Genomic DNA, 15316 nt, shown 5'->3' with positions numbered 1-15316 from the left:
ATCACACACGTAACTTTTAGTTTTCTCCTAGCCACATTAAAGAGTCAAAAAGAAACAGGTGAAATTAATTTTAACAGTACATTTTGCAACTCAGTATATCCCAAATATTATCATTTTGGACATTATCATGTAATCAATGAATCATGTTTGGATCAACATGTAATCAATACACAAAAGTTATTAACAAGATATCTGACACTCTTGTTTGTGCTAAGTCCTCGAAATCTAAGGTATATTTCACACTTGCAGCACATCACGATTCAGACCAGCCACACTGCAAGTGCTCAGTAGCCACGCGAGGGTGGTGGCTATGGTGCCAGCTAGCACAGTTCTGATTTTAACCCATCTCCATGGGACTGTCCCACTGGCCCCTCAATTTCAGTATATCTGAGGCCAAAGTCAATATCATCTCCCCCAAACTGGCACAGCTATGCAAAATTCAGCTGAGGAGCACCAAAGGAAATAAAAAAGGCCCAGGACAGCAATAATATAGGGTTATAAAGCCCATGCACTCTGTTCCTGGAAAGGCCTGATTCCAGAGCCTCCGTACATTGCTCATAAATCTAATGAACTTAGTTGTATGGTTTCCCAGGACACAGCTAATTAGCGGGGGGTGGAGGTGCAGTGAGAGCAGCAACACTGCCAGTTGTAAGATGTGGTCGCGAACAGCAAGAAATGGAGAGAAGAGGCACAGCTGTCAAGACTTTAAAGGCTAAAGCAACCACTGCATCAACGCCCTAACCCACATCTACATTCATCCGCACCAACACCCAGGCCAGCCACTGGCATCCGGATAATAACCCGGAGTCTTCAAGATAAAAGAAGTGACTTTCCAACTTCTTGTTTCCATACGCAATCAAATATATCCTAATTTAGAAAAATTTCTGTCCAATTTAGTTTAAAAAAAACTCGAATATTTGGAGCTTAAAGAGCTACCTGTCAATGTGGAGTAACAGGGTAATAATAAGCCTTTGGAGCCTGGTGATCTGGGTTCAAATTCCGCCGTTGCCACTTATAAGCTATGAAACTGACTCTCAGATTCCTCATCTGTAAAATGGGTTCAACAGTAACACCTACTATGAAGAGGTTGTTATGAAGATTAAAAGATATATATTAGCAGGACTTTGCATGGACAGGTGTTCTCAATAAGCAGTAGCTATTATTGTTCTAATAAAATCAGTCTTTCCCTACCCCACATCTTCCCCTGGTATAAGTCTTGCTCTACACAGATAAATGATGTAATACGAGCTTCACACTCTCAACATCAGGTGTCAGGCATTGGCATGAAATTATTCTTTGGGGGTGGGGACTCTCACTTCTCATCCTTAACAGGTGGTATTTCACATGGACACCACGAGACCTGACAGAGGTCATGAAAAATGACCATCACCTAGGCTGCATCGCTCCCACCCGCCACCCCATCCTTCATCCAATCAAGCTGTTGATCTGTGGGCGCCGTCTCCTCGAAAAAGGTTACAGTGGGTGTCTGAGGCGTGATCCTGAAAGCAAATGCCTTCCCAACAGGAGCCCCTAAGGAGTGACAGGTACACAGTGTCCACGCCCTGCTCCCAGCTCTAGAGCTCAGGGCGTTTCATCCACATCCCCTCTGAGATCAAAGGATGCCAGAGTCAGAAAGGCCTTGTCTGAACCCTCATTGAAAGATGAGGAAACTGAGGCACAGAAAGGGTGGGTGACTGGCCTGGAATACTCAGCGAGTCCAGCGCAGGGCCCCAGTAGAATGGGGTTTTTTTTGTTTTTTTTTTAATAGGATTTTTAAAATATATATTTATTTATTTGGTTGCGCCGGGTCTTAGTTGCAGCATGCAAGATCTTCTTTGTGGCATGCGGGATCTTTAGTTGCAGCATGTGGGATCTAGTTCCCGACCAGGGATCAAACCCAGGCCCCCTGCACTGGGAGCGTGGAGTCCTAACCACTGGACCACCAGGGAAGTCCCAGAATGGGGGTTTCTTGCTTCCTGGTCCAGTCCCTTGAACCTCTGCCTTCACCTTTCTGCCACTGAGCATTTCTTCTACAGTGCAGACTCAGGGCTCCCAGCAGAGAAAGGCAAAACTCAGGAAAACTGAGGCCAGGGAGACCAGGCCTCAGAGAGACCAGGGACCGCTAACCAGGTGAGAAACTCACCTAAGGCTGAGTTAGAAGGACTAACTGTGATCATAAAGTGAGTGATTGGCTTTCCTTTGATCCTATCCAGTTTTCTTTAATCCAATTCCATTAAATAGATATTTATCGAGCACCTACTATTTGCCAGACACTCATCTAGGCTCTTCAGATACATCAATAAACAAAACAAAGACAGTGTAGATGCTGCTTAGCCTTGAGCAGAAGGCCATGCACTCTCCAGCTAGTGTGATGAAGGAACCAGAAGTGGTGAGGATGGAAGGAGGGAGAGCAGGGAGGAGGCGTCTGCGATAATCCAGGCCAGAGAAGATGGAGGCCTGGACCAGGTTGTAGCAGTGGAAGTGGTAAAAAAAAAAAAAAAAAAGAAAGAAAGAAAGAAAGAAAGAAAAGGTCAGATTCCAAATATGAAGGTAGAGCTGGTGGGATTTACAGACAGTTTGGATTTGGGGTGTAAGAGAAAGAATAATCAAGGACAACACGAAGGTTTTGAGTCACAGCAACTGGAAAAGTGAATTTGTTACCAACTGAACTGGGGAAGGCTGCAGGTTCCAGGGGAGGAAACCAGAATTTCGATTGGCACGTGTAACATCTGAGTTGCCTATCACAGCCCCGGGAAGAACTGTCAGTGGGCTCTCGGATGGACCAGCCTGGGTTCCCGGGAGAGGCCTGGAGGCAGCCATCACAGAGATGGGATTAAGGCATGAGCTGGGTGAGCCCACCAAGTGACTGAGCGGGGGCAGAGACAACAGCAGGGCCCAGGAGGGAGCCCCGGTGGCCCAAAGGTTATGAGAAGGAGCCAGCAAGAGAGACAGAAGAGGGAGGAGAGAAAATGAAGAGTGTGAGAGCTTCCAGGTCTGCTCCCTCCCTGCTTCCCTCACAAAGAGGAACCACACAGAGCCCCTGCCCTCAGTACAAGGGTCTCAGACCAGTTCTGCCCAGAGAAGACCCAGGGGACAGATAGCACCAGGGTGCATGCTGAAAGACAGGGAGGATTTTAATAATCAAAAAAGAGGTTGGATATGATCCAGCAATCCCACTTCCTCAGCATATATCCAGAGAAAACCTAATTCGAAAAGATACACGCACCCCAACGTTCACTGCAGCACTATTTACAACAGCCAAGACATGGAAGCAACCAAAATGTCCATCGACAGGGGAGTGGATAAAGAAGATGTGGTACATGTATACAATGGACTATTACTCAGCCATGAAAAAGAATGAAATAATGCCATTTGCAGCAACATGGATGGACCTAGACATGATCATACCAAGTGAAGTAAGTAGGACAGGGAAAGACAAACATTGTATGATATCGCTTATATGTGGAATCTAAAAAACATGATACAAATGAACTTATTTACAAAACAGAAACAGACTCACAGACTTAGAAAACAAACTTAAGGTTACTAAAGGGGAAAGGTGGGGGAAAGAAAAATCAGGAGTTTGGGATTAGCATATACACACTACTATATATAAAATATATAATCAACAAGGACCTACTGTATAGCACAGGGAACTCTACTCATTATTCTGCAATAACCTATATGGGAAAAGAATCTGAAAAAGAATAGATACATATATATATGTATAACTGAACTGCCTTGCTGTACACCTGAAACTAACACAACACTGTAAATCAACTATACTCCAATATAAAATAAAAATTAAATTAAAAACATTTTAAAACAAGAGGTTGGGTGTTCCAGGCAGAAGGAACAGAATGTGCAGAGGCCCAGAGGCAGTTAGATGCAAGCCCTTTGGGAGTAAAGAGTCCAGTTTGGCTGAGCTTTAGAGAATGGCAGGGATGGGGCAATTACAGAAAAATCAGAGCAGGGGTTTCCTCCTCTGGGCTGAGCTTAACTTTCTGACTGCCCAGAACCCAGCATGGATGGAACTGCTGGACCCTCTGCTGCCTCCTGAGTCCCTCCGGCTGCTGCATGAACCTTCTCTCTCTCTCTCTCTGTAACACAGAGCCTGGGGGGGGGGCACACCCTCCCCACCCTGAGGTACCAACTCCCAAAACCTCCTGGCAATTTGCTACACCTGAGGATGACTCGAATGCAGAATACCCTTTGAGCCAAGAGGCCAAGAGTTAACTGGGGGTGGGGAGTCACAGTGACAGGAGGAAGAGATTTTTAAGAGCTTCTGGTGATAGAAATCATCCCCAACCAGCCCCCTGGTACCAGTTTATATTTTCTCTATTTTAATTAAATATCTGCCACTCACACATCCATGTTGCTGTTCCCTTGCCAGCTCTGCGGAGTTTAAATCAGAAGAGGTACTGAGAGGGGCACTGGACTGGGAGTTGGAGCTCTGATCTCCACTCCTGGCTCTGCCTTCAACTGAAGGGGAGACCTTGGGCAAGTCCCCTCCCCTCTTTGAGCCTCAGTTTCCACATGTGCAGAGTGAGGGGACGGCACCAACCAGTCAGTAAGTGCCTTCTGTTTGCTCTGGCCGACGACAGCCTTTTAAACTCACTGCTTTTTTGATGACGTCCCCTGACATTCCCATCTTCAGCCCCTGTGTCTGTTTCAACTGCAGTTCACCATACTCCCCCTGGAACTCTCATAACCGTATGTTCCAAGAGTAATTATCTTCCAATTTCACCTTCCAATTGCATCTTAATTTAACTTGCATTGCTGGGCGCCTGCTGGAATGTCCCAGCGAAGCCTGATGATTTCTAATTAGGCTGCTGTTAGGCTAGTCCAGTGATCCACGACAGAGCGGGAAGAGCATGGGTCCCCGGCTCAGACAGACCTGGACTCCAACCCCAGCTCTGCCACACACTGGCTGTGTCACAATAACTAAGAGGATGGTGGTTACGAGATTCAGTCCCATGGAGTCTATGAACCACTATGCTGCATGATCGGGAACTTCAGAGCCTGGCAGAAATCATTATATGAGGTCTAGGGCTGCCGTCACACTGAAAAAGTAACCAGGTTTATGCTGGAGGCAATTGGCTGGATGGCAGATTTCCTGGGACCAAACCTGCCTTTATGTGTATTCCGGCTCACTCCATCCCCCAGATTCTCAGAGAAGGGAGGGCTTGCCCAAGCCTCATGCAGGGAAACGTGGGAATACTGGACTGGCTCTCACCATTGTTTTAAGCGAGTTTTATTAGAAGTGTAGGAAAGAGCTAGGCTGGCTCTGTCCAGGCTGTGCCAGATCAGGCAGCAGTCCACCTCCTTCCTACAAGGAGTGGCTGGCTGGGCGCTGAGACCCTGCCCCAGCCTTTTCCACTCCTCAAAAGGGGAATCCCTGCTCCCACTCCCACCCCCTACCCTACGACCCACACGCACTCACTGTCCAGGTGCGTACACGCCCAGCAAAACAGGGCCTGGACACAGGGAGGCGGCTACCACACTCCCAGGCCCCCAAGTCTCTCCTTTGTCAGATCAATCCAGCCAAACGTCTCCCATCTGCACCTCACTCCTAAGACAATGACTTTTTTCATCAAAAATATTTTAAAAAGAAAAAGCCCACAACACACACACACAAACACACACTTTTTACACATACTCAGGGCAGCAGGATATGGTTCTAAGACAGCCAAAATGGTGGCTTCCTGTTTCTTCAGGGATGTGTGTTTTGGAGTACGGATTCGGACAAGGGTGTTGGTCGGAGAGGGAGCTGCCTTCTGCTAAATTCTAAGAGAAAAATATGAAAAGAGCAGTAATCGCTCCTTGTCAGGCAAATGAAGTCAGCTGGGGCTGCTGCCTTGCAAACTCGCCTCTAGGAGGGAACTTTCTGCCCTCCCCGCGGAGGAGTCAGGAACCCGAGAACTGGGTTCCAGGCACCGCCCATCTCTGACTCTCAGTTAATAAACCTGTTAAATGGCACTCCTCTGGAGGAATCACTATCTACTGTCAAACGCATTCTGGATTTCACGGAATCCCTGGCCTAGCAAAGGCAGATTTGGAGGGCAGAGAAGCAAGGGCTTGGGAGGGAACGCCTGGAGTGCGGCTCAGCCTTGGCGTCCCCTAGGCGTTCGGACCCCTGGGGGAGGCACAAAGAAGGCCCCGGGCCATGGCACTGCAGGAGGCTGGGGTGCGCTGCGGGTGTGTGTGTGTGTGATAATTTAGGGCTTTTTAGTTCCTTCGGAGAGCGAGCTCCAAGTCTGGGCGTCTAGAAGAGAGAAGGGAGCAAGAATCCGCTAAGGGCGCGCCTCGGAGTAGCGAGGGACCAGGGATAGACCCCGCAGTGGTGAAGACCTCAGACGGTTCCCGTGGGCCAGGAGGGGCCTCTGAGGGGCCAGCGAGGGCCTGACGGGGACCCCGAGGAGCAGGAGTGAGGATTTAGGGGCGCGACCAAGTCGCCTTTGCGAAGGGCGCGTCATTCCCCGCTGCGAGGGGACCCTCAATACCGGGACCGCGGTGGGAGCGGGATACGGCCGTACGTGGCCAGGGTGCGGCCTCGCCGAGACCGAGGGTGCGTCCCCGAAGCTGGGCGTCTCGGACAGGGGCAGCGGCCCCCGATGTTCTCGTCCTCCTCGGCGAGGGCACTCGTGACCCGCCCATACCTCGGCCGAGAGCCAGAGCAGAGTGGGAAGGTCGGGGGTTTCTCGGCAGCTCGCTCCCGGCGCCCCGCGGGCTACAACTTGGAGCGCCTGGCGGGGGCCCCTCGCGCGCGTCCCTCGGCGCCTGAGGTCGCGCGGAGCCTCCTACCTGCTCTGTTCATCTTCCAGCGCGCGGAGCCAGGGGCCGCCCGTCGGTGCGTCCGTCCTTCCGAGCACGAGTCCGCGCGCCGCCTCACTCCATGGCCGCCCCGCGGGGCCCGCACCCCCTGGCGCCTGCCCCGCCCCCGGCGCGCGCCGGACTTCGTGCAGCGCGCAGGGCAAGTGGGGGCTTGGGGGGGTGCGAGCCTCCGGGGCTGGGCGGGGCTGGGCGGGGGGCAGGGAGGGGAAGGGGCGCGAACGCGGGGCGCGCGGCGTCGCGTTCACTCAGGACTCCGCGCGGCGCGCAGGGCCAGGGGGGCGCAGGGCGCGAGCCTCTGGGGGCGGGGCCGGGGCCGGGGGCAGCGGCCGGGACAGCGCGCGGTGTTGCGTCCGCTCCCGGCTCCCAGCTCCGCGCACGCTGCGCTCTGGCCGCCGCGCTACTGCCCGTGCCGCCGCTGCCGCCGCTGCCCCTCCGCCCCCTCCTAGACGTTTCCTCCCGCTCCCGGAGAGGAAGCCTTTTTTTTTTCTTTCTCCCCTTTCTGCTCTGTCAGGGATCGAGGGAGGCGAGGGGCGAGGCGTCCCCGCGCACATTTAAAGGGGCCATGGCCGTGGGGACTCGGGGAGCTGCGCGAGGTTCAAGGCATTAGGATGGGAGGGGCGGGGTGAAGCTGGCGAGTTGGGTTTCTGGGGACTTCCTGGTCCCTTTGCCCAGCGGACCGTCTATCACTTTATTTTCAACCTCGGGCGTTCATTCAGTCCTGGGCCCAGCACCGTGCTGAGCGCAGAACAAGACAGCCCCAAATTCTTGCCCTAGTGGAGCTTAAATGGGATGTCAGTGGAGACACAAGACAAATAAGCAATAAACCTCGTTTCAGAGGGTGATGGGTGCCTTGAGGGAGATAAACCAGGGTCGTGGGGCAGAGTAATTTTTAAAAATGCGAATTCTCAGGGCCCGCCCCAGACTTAACTGAATCAGAAATCCCGTGTTTAACAAATCCTTCAGGTCCTTCCGATGCAAGCTAGTTTGAGAACCTCTGGAGTAGAGAACAGGTGATCAAGGAAGGTCTCCCTGAGGAGGTGACATTGAAAGGGAGACCTGGTAGATGAGGAGCCTTTGTCCACTCAGCGCTCACCAGCCAGCACCTCGCTGGGACCAGGCCTGATGCTGGGTGACACGGATGACTCAAGCCTTCACCCTTGAGCACCCGTTGGATTGGCCACGCAAACATAGGCAGTTCTGCTTCCCCGGACCAGTGCTGGGATGGGGACAGGAGCTTGTGGGAACTCAAGAGGTGGCCCCTGAGTGGAGAGGGTTCCAGCAAAAAAAAAAAAAAAAAAAAAAAAAAGGCCTTTCAGGTGGAGGGAGTAGCTTGGGCAGAGACTTAGACGTGTGAAAAGGCATGGCCTGATGGAAGAGCCGTGAGTGGTTTGGCAAGGCAGGGAAATGGAGGGTGGCAACATCTGATAAGAGGCACAGAAGGTTGGGGTGAGGCGTGCTTTGAAAGCCATACCAAGGGCTTCCTTCCATCAGCCATTGAAAGATGAGGGCAAGGGTCATGTCTCTCATCTATAACTGGCAGCCAGTGCTTATAGAGCACCTACTGTGGGCCTGGCAAGGTGTTAAGCTCTGTACCTGCATATTTACTCGTTTAAGCCTCACCACAACCTTATGAAGCCGGTATCAAAATTCTTGCCATTTTACATTTGAGGAAACCGAGTAAACTAAGAGTTCACATGAGCTTTCCTGACTGTTCTTGCCCTGGCTGTCCCATGTCTGCCTCTCCAGGACCCAGCTCAAGGTGTGGCTTGGTCATTTAGTAGTTTGGTTGTGAGCCCACTATGTGCCAGGGTGTAGGCTCGCAGCAACCCCAGCACTCTGTGGGAGGGTGTGGGGCTGGGGCACCTCAATTCACTTAGGCAATTCAGCCAAAATATATCTACTATGTGGGAGTAGGTGGGGGGAGGGACATGGAACACATCCCCCTGCACCACCACCATCCATTCCTATCCCTCATTTGGGGACGAAAGGCTCAGAAATGGCCCCATGCCAGGGTGATGACTCCAGGGCAGGGGCTGTGTCTGCTCTGCTTAACCCTGCAGCCCTGGCATCTAATAAAGAACCCAGCACTTAGTAGGTCTTCAAAAAATATGTGTTGTCCACAAAAATAAAGGCCTGGGACAGAGGTTCAGACTATTGTTTGGGATCACTTTGGTTTTCTGGGACTGAAGGTGGCAGAGGCTAAAATTTTTGTGACTTTGACCAGCTGTGCTGGGAGCTTGTGAGGAGGCAGAATTCCAAACGGCCACGAGGCATTTCGCAGCCTTGGCTGTCCTCCCTGAACCTAGATGCCTTTGGTCCAGCGTTTGGTCCAGGCAGTCCCAGATAACCATATGTTTTCATTGCACAGATGAAACACTTACTTCTCTGAGCATCGTCTGTGGAGCCCAGCAACAGCAGCACTCAGAGGCTTCTTAAGAATGCAGAATCTCAGGCCCCACCCCAGCCCTACTGAACTAGAACCTGCATTTTAACAAGACCTCCAGGTGATCTGTTTATGCATCTGGAGAAACACTGCCTTGGATAACTCATCCCATTATTTTTTGGCCAGATGTGCTGCCAAAGTCCACAGAAGTAGAGAAGAGACTTCCCCAGGTTCTCACTGGGGTGAGAACTTAATCCTCTGACCTCTGTCTCCTTGTTAATACATTATTGGAAGGTGGGTAGGTTTCTGGATATCTGGGGGCCTGCACCCAGCAGAACTCCTGGTGCATATTAGGTGCTCACTAAAAATATAAAACTTGTATGAAGGTCTGATTTGAATTGTTTCATGAGCCAGTTGGTGCCTGACACAGAGGATGTTCAATGCACACATACTGAAGACAGGAATCAATACATTTCAGGTAGATAATGTGGAAAGGCTCTGGGGAGGTGAAACTCTTGTTTCCTGTCATTATGAAAAATCTTATGTTTTCGCACTCACCAAGCACTTCCATATAGCTAACCAAGTTTGTAGATTTTGTCTTGTTTATACCTTTTAATGCCCACAGTATAGAATCAGATTATGCGCGTTTCAGGCAAGGGCCTAGGGTGTACCTCAGTTTCTCCAAATTCAGAAATGAATTTGATCCTTTCAAAGGACTTATTCGTCTCTGAACCACTACAGAGTCCTTAAGCCTCCAGCCTTTTGTGGGGAAAACCTTTTGCCTCTGAAATAGGAAATCAATGGCAGAATTTGTGTTACTTAGACCCTTTATAAACTTTATGGATCCCTGTGTGGAAGCGGTGGAGAAGATGATGGAGGTGATGGCGGAGGTAGGAAAGGTCATGTTGGAGGCGAAGGACGAGGGGGAGGGCGAGGTGGTGACAGGATAGAAGTAGCTGTGAACATCACGGTTAAGGTGGAAGGCGTGATGTAGTCGGAGGTGGTGGAGGACGAGGTGGATGGAGGTTATGGATTTGATGGATGTGGTGGAGATGGTGGCCTTGGAGGAGGTGACGGAGGTGGAGGTACAGAGGGTGGGAGGTGTCCGTTTGAATATGGGTACAAATGAGTGAGTGGATCAATCACTTCAATATTTGATGCAAGAAGAAAATATGTTTTAAAAGTTAAGATCAATTCTGGGAATTAGCAATAAAACCCAAAGAACCTAGGACCCCCAAGGCAGGAGCAGGAGAGGGAGGCTCAGATAATTCAATCAACGGCCAGCTTACCCTTTGCTGTAGGGCCTGTGGAAAGAAGAGGGAGGGCAGCAAGAGACCTCAGTGCTTGGCTAAGACCTTGCCACGACTGTTGAATTTGGGATTTGAGGCTAAGCAAAGTCTACGTTAAAAGATTATAGCACCAAGGGCAGTTGGGAAAAAAAACCCAGGTCTGAACTTGTTTAGCTGAAACCACACGGTGGTGTGGAGTGATGGGCCGTGAAGCTGAAACGCTTATTCCTTTGTTTGCTTTTCCTAATACAAGAAAATGGATGGGAAAGACCAGAGGGCTTTCCAAACATCCGGAGCTATGTCCAACTGGTGGTTGGACTTGTTTAGTCCTTATGGAACTGAGCTATAACCACTCACTGAGCTCAGGGATGCGGTCAGTAACCAAGTGGGGGGTGATGACCATCATCTCTCTGGGTTTGAGCCTTTCACACACACACTCTTCCCAAGAACCCTATTAAGTGTTTCTTATCTCCCCATTTCACACTTGGGAAAACTGAGGCCCAGACTGGGGAAGTGACTTGCCCTTCCAGCCCAGCCAGGACTCACCCCCCCTTCACTCTGAGAACATGTTCTGAACTACCAGGCTACACTGCTTTCTCTGTGATGGGCACAAAGTCTGCCTAGATTTCATGCTTTCCAAATCACTCACCATCTTACTTGCTCCTCTCAGCAGACGTGAGCCACCCAGGGTAGGTGTTATGCCCACTTGACAGACAGAGAAACTGAGGTCCAGAGGGAAAAATAACTGGCCTGGGATCCTACGGTAAGTCAGGGGATTCCAGTGCTGGGATCCACACCCCCTGACATCCAGGCACAAGTCGGAATGATGTGGAGCTCTGCATACAACTTAAGTCACCTCAGATCAAAACCACTGAAATTCAGCTCCCTGTTCCCGCCTGCCTGAAGCTTCGGCAAAGTGCAGAGCCAGCACCGAAGCTGGATGTGATCTCCAGAAACAGAGAGCGCCCAGGCTCTGTGAGCTCCACGGCCAAACCTCCCAGACAGGCGGTAGAGCGCAGTGGTCAGGAGCCACACTGACCTGGGTGTGACCTGGGCGGGAGGGCAGGTCCCAGCCTCAGCTTCCCCATTGGTAGCTAGTATTTGCTGAGCGCTTATTTGGTGCATTCAGTAAGTCTTTTGCATATATTAGCTCATATACTCCTCCCAAAAAACAAACTCCTCCTGCCCCTGAAGTAGGCAGTGTTATTACCCCTGTTACAGACAAGGCTACCAAGGCACAGAGAGGCTGAGGCATTCGCCCAGGGATACATAGCTAGTGAACAGTGGGGATTCCACCCTGGCTCTGCGGCTTTCTTACCCACTTCAACACACTGCTGCCCTGTCAAGGATATGATAGTTGTGTCTGCTCATTAAATGAGATGAATCATCTAAAGCATTCAGGAGGGAAGAGGGGAAGGCAGAAGGTGCTCAAGGAATGATCATTATCATTTAAACGTCTAGTACAGAGTCGGTGTTCAATAAATGCTTACAAACAAAGTACACCGGGAACTGGGGCACGCACACCCCACCATCAGAGCAGGAGAGGGATGGGAGAGAGCATTTGCTGAGCAGCCTCTGCATACTGGGACGGGTGACAGGGGGCAACGGGGAGCCCCTCGGGAGCACGGGGAGGCAGCCTGGACCCTGCTTCCTGGCCCGGGTGGGGGAACCATCGGGGTTTTGTTTCCCACTGAGATGGGGGCGCTTCCATACAGCTGTATCCCTCTCTGTAGCAGAGTCCCCCTGGTTTCCCGGTTTCCACGAGGAGCAGCTCTATGCCTTTTGTCTCCGGGGATAAAATGCATGTTATGAAACGGAAATGACCCCGGCCCTGCAGCCTCTTTGTGCTTTTGGACTGCTCACCCCACAACGCCACGGCTGCGACATCACCAGCTTCAGGGCTTATCTCCCCCTGGAAAGTAATTGACTTGCCTTCCTGGCTCCAGGGGTGGGCAGATCTGAGCCAGACACCTGCCGGGGTGGACTCGGCTTAGCAAGGCCGCCCCTCCCTTCCTGTGCCCCAAAGACCGGGCCCTCACCCCCACCCCACTGCACACACCCGGCCAGGCACGAGCAGAGGGAGGGGCGGGGGTCCTGAAGGCCCCTGGTTTCACCAGTCACTGGCTCTGTGGCCTTGGGGGGTGGGGAACACTTCGCCTCTGTGCACCTCAATTTTGTCCTCTGTAAAATGGGAACAATGAGACCTTTCTCTCGGGGTCATGGTGAGGATGAAAGGATGTTATTTCCCCTCTCTCTTCCCTTTCCTGTCCTTGAAGAGCTCATGGCTTGCTCTGAGAAAAGGGCCTGGGTCAGCCAACAGTGACACAGTAGAGCTAGGGGTGAAGGCACAAGATTGAATGGGCTGAGGGGCTAGAGGAGGGGAGGTGACATTGGGCTGGGCTTTAAAGTGGCATTTACAGGTGGAGGGGTAGGGTTGCCATTCCAGGTGAGGGTACAGCCTGTGGGGATGGAAGAGGAGGGCAGGACTGGGGCGAGGTGAGAAGTGTGCTCTGGACACACTCTCCAATGGCCGGCCAAAGAGTTTGGACTTTACCCTGCTGGTGATGGGGAGCCTTAGAGTGTTTCTGGGGGAGGGAGTGACATGGCCAGACCTGTGTTGTAGCCGGAGTGGGAGGGGAGCCAGAGGGACAAGTCCGGAGGTAGGATGGCCCAAGGAGGCTGCGGCAGGGACCCCAAGAGAGACTAGGCCTAAATTTATGAATGTTCCTGACCCACGGTCGCAGGGCTCAAACGCATGCGAGAAAGGCTTCCAGGAGGAGGCAAGCTTTGCTCTGCACCCTGGAAAAAAATCACACAAGCAGAGGGGAGCAGGAAAGGGCCTGCCATACAGCGGGTGGGAGTGGGAACTGGGGGTCAGTAGCCCAGTTGGGCTGATGTGTCCAGTGTGCAGGGATGGGTGAGAGGGACGAGCAGGGGCCTCAAAAGCCTTTGTGCAGCAGGCCTTTGACTCCCCAAGGAAGGGCTGAGCTCTGGGGGAGGGGAGTCTGAGGCTGGGCAGGGCCACTCGGAGTTTTTATCACCACTGGGTGGGATCCAGGGTCTGTGGAGGAAGTGACCGCCCTCTTCCGGCCAGCCATTTTTTTTCCTTCTGCTGCCCGTTTGGCTTTTTCCTGAGGCCGCATTTCCACAACGGCCCCTCCTGGCTGGCTGGGCGTGGGCATGGCTCCACCACACACACCCAGCAGCAGGGGTGGCCCGGCGCTAGGCTTCCTGTCCCTCTTTGGGCAGGCTGATTGGAGGAAAACAGCCCTCGAGCCTTCTTCAAAACAGGAAACTGCTCTCCCTGCTTCCTGAAGGACAGGAACTGTCCCCATGGCAACCATGGGACAAAGAGGCCATGTTAACCCTTCTGAGGTCAGGCCTGGCTGAGGCCCCTTCTTACCAGCCCCTTGTGGGTGTGGCACTGTACAGGTGACATCCTCCAAGTCTCACCACCATTCTGAGGGCAGGGCAGGGCTGGGACTTCATACCCATCGGATGGATGTCAATGTGGAGTTCAACTCCGAGGGCAAAGGCATGGCACACGGTGGGGTCTGAGGTCAGCTGTCTCCGTTGAAATCTTGGCTGTGCTGGCTGTGTACCTGGGGCAGGTGACTGAACCTTCCAGCCTCAGTTTCTCTACCTGTGAAACAGGAAACGGTGCGGGGCTGTTGTGAGCGTCCACTGAGTTCCCCGCTCGTCCAGCGCATACTCGCTTGTGCTATGAGCTGTTCTAGGCCCTGATGGCAGCGACAATGACATGAACGACAACCTCCTGCCTCGTGGGCTGAGTGTGTAGACGGGGGTCAGGAGGTCAATAGGCCCACATGTCCGTGCAGAGCAGAGACTTGCAGGGAATGACCAGGGCTGCAGGTGGGGGAGGGGAGCACTCGGGCAGCGGGGCAGCAGGTGTGCTATCTGGGGATCAGCGAGGCACAGGAGCGGTGGGGGGAGCAGAGAGCCTTTGGGTCTATCCTCAGAGCAAGGCGGAGCCAAGGAGGGTGAGGCAGCCCGGGCATGTTGTGATTCGCATGCTTAAAGATCTGCCTCTGGCTGTGCGGACACACAGAGCGACAGGGACTCTGAATGGTGTATTTCCTGGGGGGACCTTGCCCAGGACCCTGGAGAGACCTGAGTCATGGGGAGACACCATCTGTGCTGGTGCTGGGGAGCAGGGCAGGGCGGGGACTTCATGACCTGCCCCACTGCTGCCACCGTTCAGGGGCCCAGCCTTTTCCTTGACGGCCCACCAGGACACACCCACCCTCCCTCCCTCGGACATCCAAGGGCTGCGAGGAGGATGCGGTGGACGCAGCTCCCGCACTGTGGCAGAGGCTGCTCTCCTCGCCGCGGCCTCTCGAGATCCCACACTCCCTGCCTCACCACGCCCCCTTCCCACCCCATCTCCCACCACCCTGGGCTCTGGCCACACTGGCCTTCCTCTCCATCCCAGACCCTGCCCGGCTCCCTCCAGCCCCTGGGACTTTTCCTGCTCTCTAAAATGCCTTCCCAATTGCTCACGTGGCTGGGCTGACCCCCTCATCCGCCAGGTCTCCAATGTCACCTCTTCTCAGAGACAACCCCACCCCTCCAGTCCCTCAGCATCCCCTTACGCAGTGTCTCTTCTTCGCCTGCACTTACCTATATCTGAGATCGTCTCAGGATTTATCTGTTTCCCTGTGTGGTGTCCGTCTCCCCACCTGGTACGACAGCTCAGGGAGGGCAGGGCGCCCGGAGCAGAGCCTGGCACACAGTTGAGAGCCACTGTAACATCTGCTGCGTACCGAAGGGACGACAGTGACAGAGGCCC

The 15316-nt window shown here is 52.8% G+C and overlaps 1 protein-coding gene across 1 annotated transcript in view; it reads right to left on the bottom strand.

Moving 5' to 3' along the window:
• Nucleotides 1-14320: 14320 nt before the first annotated feature.
• LOC307059847 (uncharacterized protein C3orf20) overlaps nt 14321-15316 on the bottom strand; it is a gene marked incomplete at both ends in the record, with an annotated part of 30874 nt that continues 29878 nt past the window's right edge. The window contains one exon of the mRNA XM_079714077.1: nt 14321-14424. Coding sequence (XP_079570203.1) covers nt 14321-14424 — 104 coding nt within the window. The remainder of the gene's footprint in view (nt 14425-15316) is intronic.

This window comes from Hyperoodon ampullatus (genome assembly GCF_949752795.1).
Source record: "Hyperoodon ampullatus genome assembly, chromosome: 10".
Lineage (NCBI taxonomy): Eukaryota > Metazoa > Chordata > Mammalia > Artiodactyla > Ziphiidae > Hyperoodon > Hyperoodon ampullatus.
The sequence above is the reverse complement of the archived record's forward strand: the minus strand, read 5'-3'. Positions and strand labels throughout refer to the sequence as shown.